The sequence below is a fragment of the Berghia stephanieae genome, chromosome 5, assembly GCF_034508935.2.
Source record: "Berghia stephanieae isolate SIO BIC M18660-M18661 chromosome 5, UCSD_Bste_1.3, whole genome shotgun sequence".
Taxonomy (NCBI): domain Eukaryota; kingdom Metazoa; phylum Mollusca; class Gastropoda; order Nudibranchia; family Aeolidiidae; genus Berghia; species Berghia stephanieae.
This window is the reverse complement of record NC_088364.1, coordinates 21,484,711-21,497,610: the sequence shown is the minus strand read 5'-3', so window position 1 is coordinate 21,497,610 and position 12,900 is coordinate 21,484,711. Positions and strand designations below refer to the sequence as shown.

At 39.3% G+C, this 12,900-nt stretch overlaps 2 protein-coding genes across 2 annotated transcripts in view; one reads left to right on the top strand and one right to left on the bottom strand.

Moving 5' to 3' along the window:
- Positions 1 to 12,900, top strand: part of LOC144972596 (uncharacterized) — a 277,443-nt gene that overhangs the window by 187,414 nt on the left and 77,129 nt on the right. The gene's annotated exons all lie outside the window — the stretch shown is intronic.
- Positions 4,155 to 12,900, bottom strand: part of LOC144972591 (uncharacterized) — a 41,797-nt gene continuing 33,051 nt past the window's right edge. The window contains exon 11 of the mRNA XM_078913988.1: positions 4,155 to 11,331. Within this exon, the coding sequence (XP_078770114.1) occupies positions 7,286 to 11,331 (4,046 nt within the window). The 3' untranslated portion in view covers positions 4,155 to 7,285. The remainder of the gene's footprint in view (positions 11,332 to 12,900) is intronic.

Below are 12,900 nucleotides of genomic sequence, written 5' to 3'. Positions count from 1 at the left end.
ACAACTGGGCACAATGTTGGTTCTGTCTTGAAATGTAGAAAATATATCAGCAATTCCAATTTTCTAGTAATATATCAGTAATACTGAAACATGTTATCACAGTCAATTTCCAGCCAAATATTGCATTTTTAGTTGTTTTGTTTGTTTTTGTTGTTAAATTTTGTTTGTTTGTTTTTAAGGGTTTTACGGCGCTTGCAACACATTTAGGTCATATCAGCGCCAGTAAAAAGGTAGCAAATGGGATAGTAAAAAGTTCCAGAATTACAATTAAAGCACCCAAGAAAAGGTAAGACAAAGGAGACTTGGTTCAAATAACAGGTGTAGATTCCAAGAGCACACCTGTATGGTTGGCGCTGAAGAAACCAATGGTCTGGTTGTATTTCAGCGGCGTCCTCATTGGGCACGGGCCCATGTCAGTCGGGCCTTGAAATCGTTTAGGTGTGGTGCCATGATGACCAGTTCATCCAGCCCATTCCACTCCGAGATAGTTCTAATGAAGAAAGAATTTCTGAAGTTTTGTGTTCTTTTCTGTGGGATTTTGAAGCAGTTCGAATTGTTTGTGGCGTATCTCTCAATGGGGTTTTCGGTTATGTGGTTGGCAAAAGTGAGTGCTCGGATTTTTCTTTTTTTTGGTCGTGGCGTGAAAAAGGAGTCTGCCTTTATTGATGGTATTTGATCTGTTATAATCTTGAACATGAATGACAGACGAGTTTCTTTTCTTCTTTGTTGGAGGCTGATGAGATTTCTTTCTTCTAACATTTTTGTCATGTATCCTGGGGTTCTGCTCTTATAGTTCCCAGTTATGAACCGGGCGCCTTGTCTCTGGACTCTCTCAAGTTTTTAAATATCCTCTTTCAGTTAAGGGTCCCAAGCAACTGCTCCGTAGTCCAATTGTGATCTCACAAGTGCGAGGTAGGCGTTTTGTTTGCATGACGTTGGGGCGTGACTAAGATTTCGGCGGAGAAACGCGAGGATGCAGCTTGCCTTTTGGGTTATTTTGTTAATGTGTTTCCCCGATTTCAAGTCCTTTGAGAAGGTGATGCCAAGGTATGGGTTATCGTCGACTTGTTTCAGGACGGTGTTGTTTAACTTGTAGGTCTCATTGTACTTTTTAGCTGTGCTGAGGATGTAGCATTTGTTTGCGTTAAATTTCATTCCCCAATCATTAGCCCACTGTTCGAGACTATTCAAGTCCTCTTGTAGCAATTTTTGATCATTTGCAGATTTTATTGGTCGGTATATTATTAGACAGTCATCGGCGAATAACCTAATCTGAGATTTTACTCGTAGAGGTAGGTCATTGATGAAAAAAAGAAATAGTATGGGTCCTAGTCCTAGCACCGTTCCCTGTGGTATTCCAGATATGACTGGACATTCATCCGATGACATGCCGTCTAGGACTACTTTCATGGTACGTTTTGTGAGGAAATTACAAAGCCATGTGTGAAGAGAGCCACGAATTCCGTAATTTTCTAGTTTCTGAGGGAGTTTTTGGTGGGCACAGTATCAAATGCTTTGGAAAAGTCGAGGTCGCCGATGTCTGCCTGAGTGTTGGCATTCTGGAGTCTCAACAGGTCGTTTACTACAGTTATTAGGAGTTGGCTTTCACATGAGTATCCTCTGCGAAACCCGTGGTTCAGGTCAGTTAGGATGTCATTGTTCTCAAAGTGGTTCATCATGTTCTTACAGATTATATATGTTCTAATAGTTTGGATATTACAGACGTCAGTGAGATTGGACGGTAGTTCTCTGCTTTATTTTTGTTGCCTTTTTTTAATACTGCTGTAATGTCGATGGGGCTTTGTTGTATTGCATGTTGTGGACAGACAGATAACGTTTTTGAACCATCCCAGTTTATATCAGGACAGTTAAAGTTAAAGTCTCCTGTTAGAATCATTTGGTTTGGAGTTTTTTCTGAGTTTATTTCAAGCGATTTTTGCTGTTCTACGAAAAAGACAGATTGTTTTGTTTGTTTTTAAAGGTTTTACGGCGCTTGCAACACACTTAGGTCATATCAGCGCCATTAAAAAGGAAGAAAATGGATTAGTAAAAAAGTTATAGAATTACAATTAAAGCACCCAACAAAAGGTAAGTCAAAGGGGAATTGGTTCAAATAGGAAACAGATGTAGATTCCAAGAGCACACTATCAATGTACTTAGTTTGAGATCACCTAAAAGTGTCACCCAGACACCAGCACAAGATCCCACTAAGAGGAATGCACTCAAATGTTTACATCATACATTCAAATAAAAAATATAACACATAACAGAGAGATGATTTACAAGGAAAAAAATATCATCTCCCAAAACTAATTATACATTTGACTGTTTCCCTCTCAGCCAGGGCCAGGACAAAACAAAGTAATCTCATTCCAAGACAAAGACAGAAAGCAAGTTGGAAAACAGATATAGGGCATAGAAGACACATTAAGTACCTCCCTGCCCACTATGGGAGGTCAGGAACCCCACCCAGAAAAAGACGGAAAGCATGTGGAAAACAGATATAGGGTTATAGAAGGCACAGTATGTACCTCCCTGCCCACTATGGGGGGAATTGGTTCAAATAGGGAGCATACATACCATCTTAAACATTTTAAATAAATAACTAATGATTTAGAGCAGAAAAATCGGGACCAGACTTTAAGTTTATTTTAAGCGAAAGTTTTTCTTTAAGCAGTTTATCTAAATTGGACTGCAGTGTATTCACTTTTGTTTAATACGTTTGAAGTCCATAGCTTAAGGCAACATTGCATTTAACCAAGCTATAACCAATTCATCTGTGTCCAATTCCAATTCTGCAAGCACCATTTCAAGTTTATGTTTTGTTTTTGTTTTTAAGGGTTTTACGGTGCTTGCAACACATTTAGGTTATATCAGCGCCAGTAAAAAGGAAGAAAATGGGAGAGTAAAAAGTTCTAAAGCACCCAAGAAAAAGTAAGACAAAGGGGAACTGGGAACAAATAGGGATCAGATGTAGATTCCAAGAGCATACCACCAATGTACTCAGTTTGAAATCACCTACAAGCCTTGTTTGTTTTTTTTTGTTTGTTTTTAAGGGTTTTACGGCGCTTGCAACACATTAAGGTCATATCAGCGCCAGTAAAAAGGAAGAAAATGGGATAGTAAAAAGTTATAGAATTACAATAAAGCATCCAAGAAAAGGGAAGACAAAGGGGAATTGGTTCAAATAGGAAACAGACGTAGATTCCAAAAGCACTCTATCAAAGTACTTAGTTTGAGATTACCTAAAAGTCTCATCCAGACACAAGAACAGGTCCCCGCTAAGAGGAACACACTCAAATGTTTTACAAATCATAATATATAATATAAAGAAGGCATAATACAGTGCATAACAGAGAGATGATTTACAATGAAAAAAATATAATCTCCCAAAACTAACTATACATTCGACTGTTTTCCTCTCAGCCAGGGCATCTGGCCAGGACCAGGACAAAACCAAGTAATCTCATTCCAAGACAAAGACAGAAAGCATGTTGGAAAACAGATATAAGGGGATAGAAGACACAGTGTGTACCTCCCTGCCCGCTATGGGAGGTCAGGATCCCCACCCAGCCTACAAGTCTCATCCAGACACAAGCACAAAATCCAACAAAGAGGAACACACTCAAATGCTTACATTATACATTCAAAATAATAATAATAATACATAACAGAGAGATGATTTACAAGGAAAAACATATCATCTCCCAAAATAATAACTATGCATTTGACTGTTTCCCTCCCAGCTAGGACTCCGGCCAGCGCCAGGACAAAACCAAGTAATCTCATTCCGAGACAAAGACAGAAAGCATGTTGGAAAACAGATATAAGGGGATCGAAGACACAGTATGTACCTCCCTGCCCGCTATGGGAGGTCAGGATCCCCACCCAACATTTCAAGTTTACATTTATTTTTGGCACAAATGCTAAAGGAGCACAACACACGGTATATTTTAAATTGATTAGAGAACAGTCTAAATGATGGTTGTGTCCAATACCATTACCGTTTATTAATTGTCCAATCCTAACTCATCTGAGCTAAAATTATTTATAACTGCCAAAAACACGGTTGGAGAATGGTGATTGTGACAAGTTTTGACTTCAAATATTTTAAACGGTGCATACAATTTCAAGGCAAATAAAATTTCAAAAAGTTTTAAACAAAAAATGATCATTTATTTCAAAATTAAAACCATTTTTACATTTCAACAAAACATACAAAATCATCAAGTGAGAAATACACACTTGTTCAGATAATCAGCGATGAAACATAGAATAGCTTGTTTGTTTGTTAAACGGCATTTGTAAAGCATATCATTTAAGTGCCAGGAAAAGTAAAACAACAGGCTTAGATAAAAGGGGGAAATAAGTAGATGAAAGAAATGTACATCTGTATCTCGTCTGAGACAAAAATCGCGGACTCATCTAGTTCTTTGCCGAAAGAGGAAAATAAATATCATCTCCCAAAACTATAACTATACATTTGACTGTTTCCCTCCCAGACAAGGACCCCGGCCAGGGTCAGGACAAATCTAGTAATCTCATTCCAAGAAAAAGACAGAAAGCAATAGGAAAACAGGTACAGGGGGATAGAAGAGACAAGAAGAACCTCCCCTCCCACCACGGGTGACTCTGATAGTTTTGTCCCACAATGCATTACTTGGGAGATGGTCATTGTCATATTTCTGCAAAGAAGAAACAAAATATAAATGCAAATAAACTTGTTTGTTTTTGTTTTGTTTTTAAGGGTTTTACAGCGCTTGCAACACATTAAGGTCATATCAGCGCCAGTAAAAAGGAAGAAAATGGGAAAGTAAAAAGTTCTAGAATTACAATTAAAGCACCCAAGAAAAGGTAAGACAAAGGGGAATTGGTTCAAATAGGAAACAGATGTAGATTCCAAGAGCAAACTATCAAAGTACTTCGAATAAACTTCAGGCAAAACCTTTTTACCTCAGTAGTGTTTAATGTAGCCTCAGCGTAAAACAAAAAAAAAACTGCAGTGATATGAATACCTACTGATTGTCTCCCTCCCAGCTAAGGATCCCTGTTTGTCTTATGTGTAGCTTGTTGAATCAGGGATTATAACAATAATTATTGTACCTAATCTTTACCCCAACTCACTATTCCAAAGCCCGATTTGTCACTAGCAAGTCGTTTTAACTGAATGATGCCCATTATTACTAAACATCAGTTTACATTTCATCCCATACCATACTGGTTTACACCACTGTATTATCCTGAATCCTAGACAGACCTGCAATAAAGAAGTCCTGCTGCATTAGTGTAAGTGAGCCTTGGAGTCAAACTGTTGTCTTTGATCTTTTAAAAATATTGTCAAAGCATACAAAAAAGCTTTGTGTATCGTTAACTATGTTAAATTATGTTGTTTGTTTTTGTTTTTAAGGGTTTTACGGCGCTTGCAACACATTTATGTTATATCAGCTCCAGTAAAAAGGAAGAAAATGGGAGAGTAAAAAGTTCTAGAATTACAATTAAAGCACCTAAGAGAAAGTAAGACAAAGGGGAACTGGGAACAAATAGGGATCAGATGTAGATTCCAAGAGCACACCACCAATGTACTTAGTTTGAGATCACCTATAAGTCTCATCCGGACACAAGCACAAAATCCAACAAAGAGGGACACACTCAAATGCTTACATTATACATTCAAAATAACAAATATAATAATACATAACAGAGAGATGATTTACAAGGAAAAAAATATCGTCTCCCAAAACAATAACTATGCATTCGACTGTTTCCCTCTCAGCCAGAACTCTGGCCAGGGCCAAGACAAAACCATGTCATCTCATTCCAAGACAAAGACAGAAAGCATGTTGGAAAACAGATATAAGGGGATAGAAGACACAGTAAGTACCTCCCTGCCCACTATGGGAGGTCAGGAACCCCACCCAGTAAATCAACCAAGAATATGGTCTGGTGCTCTTGGCAAGACACAATCGATAAGTCCGGCAAGTGACTGAATGGACACAATTTTTGACATTGTTATTGAACAAATATTTGTTAAGGTTAAATTGAAAGAAAATTGAAGAATGCGTATCTAGAGTTTCAAGAGTTATTCTTTCCTTTAAAGGAAACATTGATTGATGTCAATTTGACCCATGAGTGGCGGTAAAGGTTGACAACAATCTTCCAAATTTGACATTGAAAATCACTCGTTTGAAAATAATTCTATAACATGAATTTTCAATGTTTAATTCTTTCTATAAACTCGTGATCAAAAACATGTACATACATTTACCATCGTCTGTATATATTTATTTTGAAATGTAGTATAAAGCTCTTTGGCTATGAAGTTTTTGGAATAATGAACTGTGTAATTATCTTCAAGATTTTTGTTAATACCTCAACTTTCTTACTCCATGATATGCACATGCTGTTTCAACCTTTTTTGCAACCTGTTTGCAAGAAACGCGTAGGGCAAAAAACTCATATGTGTTGTCTTGACTTCTTTCAACTTAGTAAAACAATTTAAATCATTTATTACAAAATTCGTTGACAATGCCAAGATCTAATTTAGAATAGCATGGTCGTGTGGATGGACACCTTGAAGTGAGTGATTCGGTTAATGAAGTGATAAGACTAGCCAATTTTGACAGATGTATAGTTTAATCATCGATTTCTGTCTGAATAGTAAAATTTCATCCATAAATGAATTATCCATTTGGTAAATTTTGATTGTATTGCTACTTTAGTGACTGGGGTGTCTGCTTCACGGTGTCAAACCACACGATCACATGATTCTAAATAAGATCTTTGCATTGTCATTGTCTGTTGGAATAAACTACAAAAGACTGTTTTTGAGTAGGAAGGAGGCAAGAAAGACAGCAAATGTAAGATTTTGCCCAACGTGCTTCTTGTAAATAATGGGTTGAAAAAAGGTTATAACAGCATGTGCATATCATGGTGAAGGAAAATTTAGATGAAAACAAAAATCTTTATGATAATGACACAGTTTATAATATCAAAAACTACATAGCCAAACAGTTTAATGTTATGTTTCCAAATAAAAAAAAATAAATCTGATGACGATTTTAAATGTGCATACTTATCTTTTAATCATGCCTATATATTAAGCCAAACATTGGTGATTTAAAATATTGTCATTAATTCATTCTCCCTAAATTCTGCTTACAAGAATGATGCTACAATAAAATTCAAAATGTTATGGCATACATCAAAGCTTTTAGTTATACACGAGACATTGGAACTCAATTCTTAAGCAAACATGTAATGTATTTCAAAATATGTATGAGCAGTTTCAATAAAAATTTACTCCTCTGTTTGTTGAAGCTTGAAAACCTCTTCCTTTCCAATCATTGCCTCCAACTCGATTAGATTTTGGTGGACTTCCCAACAAGCCAGGTTTATTTTGTACTGACAACATGGATGGTACAGGCATTCTAACAGCGCCACCTTGGTCCTTACTACTAAATCTACTGGCATCACCATCCTGACTTCTGTCACGAGATCCACCACTGTTAAAACACCCACGACCTCTACCAGTTCCTCTACCACTGGTAGACTCACCCCTACCACCACGACCTCTACTGGACTCACCACTACCAACGAAACTGCCACCACCACGACCTCTACTGGATTCACCACTAACAAAGCCACCACCACGACCTCTTCTGGACTCGCCAATACCAAAGCCACTGGCACTACCATGACCTCTACTGGACTCACCACTACCACCACAACGACCTCTACTGGACTCACCACTACCAAAGCCACCACCACGACCTCTACCGGACTCACCACTACCAAAGCCACCACCATGACCTCTACTGGACTCACCACTACCAAAGCCACCACCACGACCTCTACTGGACTCACCACTACCACCACCACGACCTCTACTGGACTCACCACTACCAAAACCACTACGACCTCTACTGGACTCACCACAACCTCTACTGGAATCACCACTACCACCACCACGACCTCTACTGGACTCACCACTACCAAAACCACTGCCTCCACCACGACCTCTACTGGACTCACCACTACCAAAACCACTGTCTCCACCATGACCTCTACTGGACTCACCACTACCAAAACCACTGCCTCCACCACGACCTCTACTGGACTCACCACTACCAAAACCACTGCCTCCACCACGACCTCTACTGGACTCACCACTACCAAAGCGACTGCCACTACCACGACCTCTGATTGATTCACCCCTTTCAAACCCACCACCACGACCTCTACCACCACTAGATTCATCACTAATAAAACCCCTAACACCCACCACTCCACCACTGCTGGACTTACTACTACCAAAACCACCAACTCTACCTCTACTAGACTCACCACGACCAATACTACCACCATGACTTCTAATTTCACCCCTACCAAAGTTATCAACATCCCCACGGCCTCCACCAGTAGTGGACTCACTGCTACCAAAGCTGCCACGACTTCTACCAGAATCACCACTTCCAAAACTACCTCTACCTTTACCACTAATTGACTCACCACTAAAACCACCTCTACCACTGTTTACCCCACCACTAGAATCTCTATCACCTCCAACTCTGTGACCTCCACGAGAAAAATCACTGCCACGACCATAACCCCTATTAGAGGCAATGCCACCAAAACCATCACCACTGCCAGAGTCACTGCTTCCATAATTATCATAATCTCTCCCAATCTTTGAATTACTACTACCTGAGCTACTACCACCTCTACCACGAATGTTACCATATCTACTTCCACCACGTCCTCGACCTCCTCTGTCACTGCTATCCCCATGTCCTAAACCAACCACAGAATCTCCTGTACCAAAACTATTGCCACGACCCCTGCCCCTTGTCTCTCCAAAACTGTTTCCTTTTTGCTGTAACTGTGGCCATTCATTGTCACCTGTGAAATAAGAATCATATTCAGCATCCCTATTGCTTGCCTTACCATAGTGACCTCCTATATCCTCACCACCACTGTAATCATCTTTTCCACTCTCAGCTCCACCTCTAACATAATTACTTCTGTGACCAGAACCAAAATTACTACTACTACCAGAATGACCACCATACCGGCCACCATGAACAGAATTGCCACCATCTACACCACCAGCACTATAAGCACCTCTACTACTAATTCTTTGGTTCTGAGCATGACCACCTTTTATTTTAAATTGGCCTTCAAAGTCATCATAGCCACTCCCTTCATTGTGACGCTGAAACTCTAGTTCCTCGCTTCGATCGACAGGTCCACTTTGTAATCTTCCACTATTGTTCCCGGCTCCAATATTGCTGGCACCCCATAATCCTCCAACATTATCCACCTTTTCAGCCCCATGCCCTCTCATCCCCATGCTCCCAGCTTTGTTCATTTCTGCCCCATCTCTGCCTCTCATATTCATACCACTTTTTCTCATTTCATCAACCCCACGTCCTCCACCTCCTCTGCTATTCTTTGTCCTATCACTGATTCCTCTTCCTCTTGCAAAGCTTCCTTGTCCTCCCCGTCCTTTTCCTCCATCTATTCTTCCATAAGATTTACTGTCAAAACCCCAGTTGTTCCCTTCATAATAGTTGTCATCATCATCACCATCTTCCCATCCATAGTTATCATCATGTCCTTTATCTACATTGTACAAATTACTTTCTCTTCTACTCTCCCATTCACTACCTCCATAATCTTTGTGTACACCACCACTTTCTCTTCCAGTACTGCTACCACTTCTACTACCCCTAACAGCAGTAGCATACTCAGAAGTGGCAGTATTCCTAAAAATGCCTTCACCCCTGCCAACACCATGGCACCCATCTCTTCCACTATCACTGTATGAGTCTTGATTCCATTCTCCCTTATTCTGCATGGCACCATCACTAGTATAATAATGATCCAATTTTTGTCTTTTGGAAGCAGTAGGACTCCCAAAGGTGTGTTGTCTTCCCTCATAATGATGCTTAACTGTTTCACTACCACCATCACCAACTTCCCATCCGTAACTCTCCTCTTCATCATCATATTTTCTTTGAGGAAAATGGGCTCCTTTAATTTTTCCTGCTCCACCTCCCATCCCTTTCCCGGAAACATTTTTAGACTGTTCAAACTGAAAATTAGCATTATTGTCGTACATCTCACCACCATAGCCCTCCTCCCCTTCATCCCAATGACTGGTTGAGTGGGATTGGTAACCTCTTATTCCTGCAGATGCTGATTTCTGTTCTCTCGTTTTAGCAGCAAAACCTCCTCTGCCTCCTTCACTACGATGTCCTCTTCCTATGGAGCATGTATTATCCTTATTTACTTTGTCTCTACCATACTGACTACTAACCTCTTCATCCCAATTTTCTTCTTCATATGAATAGAAATTGGACAGTCTACCCCCACTTCTGGAATGCTCTTCTGACTTATTGTGATCCTGACCCTGCCTCTCTTTCCAGAGATCACCACCTCCTCTTACATCTTTGCCAAAAGCTTCTTTCTGCAGTTTTCCAATAATCGACAATCCTTTGTTTCCAGCTTGTGAAAACCCAGACTGACCTTTAGCTGCTGAGAGAGAGCCTTGAGTACCAATTACTCCCCCTATTCCTCCTGCAACAGGATAACTAACCAATGTTTGTGGACTTAAACCTCTTAACTTTGAGGGGTGAACAGTTTCATATATACCTTCACTTCCTTTATCTCTTTTTTTATTATGGGACCACGAATCAACAACTCTTCCTTGAACTTCTCTATCCCAACTTCCTAAATTTCTTGTTTGAGTTTGAGTCACTCCTCGTCCTGATGATTGAAATTTTTTATCATCTCTGCCGTGATCAGAACCCCAGGCACTTCTTCTGTCTCTACTCATTTCAAATGGCCCTGAAGGAGGAGATGGAAGAAGTCCATCATTTACAACCTTCTTGACATTGGAATCTCTATCATCTATTGAAGACCACCTACTGGTTTTATTTCTTCTTTGAGGACTGTTTTTGTTTCTAGATCTTAAATCTGCATTACCCTGACTTCCTTGCTGCCTGTTTGAACCTTGTTTAACAAGTTCAGATCTCCCCTTGTCAATTGCAGAGGATTTCCTCTCTATCACTTTTGGAGAAACTTTGGTTACATTCTTTCCAAACTCAAGAGGCAAAGCACAGTCTTCAGCTTTTAATGGGGCCTTCTGTGTTGCTATGAACAGAGGTTTTTTAAACAAAGGTGTAGGTTCCTTCACAGCAGCTGTGATCTTGGACCGGATCTCATCCGCCTTAACTGCCAACTCAACTTTTGGCTGTGGTTTCTTGAAGTCTAGTGGCTGGTCATTCTGATTTGGAGGAGGAGCCCCAGCAGAAGAGGGACTTTGTAGATCTGTAAAGAAACAAAATACTTGTTGATAGAATACGATCACTTCATTATCTTGTTTGTTGTTCTTTTCTTTTCTTTTCTTTTTTGTTAGCAAGAGAGGATCAAATCTCACCACATTTGATCCAACAGAGATTAATGTTATACAATGCAGAGCGAATATATCGACACAGCATCAAAGACCTCTGTTTTTTTGTTTTTTTTAATTTTTAATGGGGTTTTTTTTTTTGCTATGTAACATTATTTCTTTTAAATCACAAATACTGACTTAAATTTACCAAAAGACAGTTACACTGACATAACAATCTATCGACATCTGTAATAATCGCTCTAAAAAATAACAAACAACCAAGAATACAATATATAATTGACTAAGGTAAAATGTAAGGTAAAATACAACCAATTAAAATACAGATAACCCACGGTGAGCTAAAGTAATAGCCAATGAAAATGTGGAATTATTGTTAAATGACATCCATTATCGTCATTGATTAGAACATTGAGGTCAGCAGTGAAGTCTCATTTGACACTATTGTTGCGATGTGACGAGAATGCCTGATGCAGAGTCAATTGAAGAAGATACCAGTTTCAAGCCATACCGCTATAGCAAATATGTCTACCCTATGCTGCATTACATAACACATCCTGAGGGCACTTCCCAATTTTAGTCATTGCTAGTCTATATAAATGATTCCTGGCCTTCAGATCCCAGACCGCAATAGCTGACTTTTTAAAGTCAAATTGAGTTAACCGTCCTAAATTTCAAAATAAGCCCTTTTAAGGGATACTAAATCATCTAGATTGACTTCCCTTGTTCAGCTTGCATTTTCCATTTGTTTCCCTTTCAGTTTTTGGAGCAAATGATATATGATCACGACACTTTTATCCACATTTTACCTAGCTCCTGACAAAATTTTTTATTTTTAAAAATTAAAGCACAAAGCAAATTCTATATACAATACAGCTCGTGTACAAAACAGCCTCAGTTGCAACGGGAGATTGGCTACAACGGGAAATTTTTTAATCACCGTACTGTGGCCTATATAATTCATATAAATCATGCATTGCTATAACAGGGTAATATTTCTTGGAACACGGGTACAGCAGGGGTGAGTTGCAAGTTAAGTATCTAGTTGAGAAAAAGAAGAAAAGAGGAAAGCACACATGGTACACAAAACTTATAAAAAGCGGAGATGAGGTGGGGGTGGACGAATTGCACTTATTGCGTGCACTGTCGACGTTTCTCTGTGTACTTTCTGTCATGCAACAAAAGGTTAGTGAGAGACGTGTGTCTGACCGATCAACATGTTGATAAACATGGATAGTGATGGTAGGGGGAGTTAAAGGGACGGAAGTCAAACTCAGGTCTTTTGATTTATTAATTTAAGGAGATTAACTTGAATTGTGTTCCCCTCATATTTTTTATTTCGTTCAGTATTGCTTCCCTTCAAATACCATCTCTATGCACAGATGGAGCGGGACTCTGCTACAACAGCAACTTTTTTTGCTAGTCCCACTATCCACATTATATCCAAGTTCCACAGTACTAAACAGCAAATGTCCTGGAAATTAAAA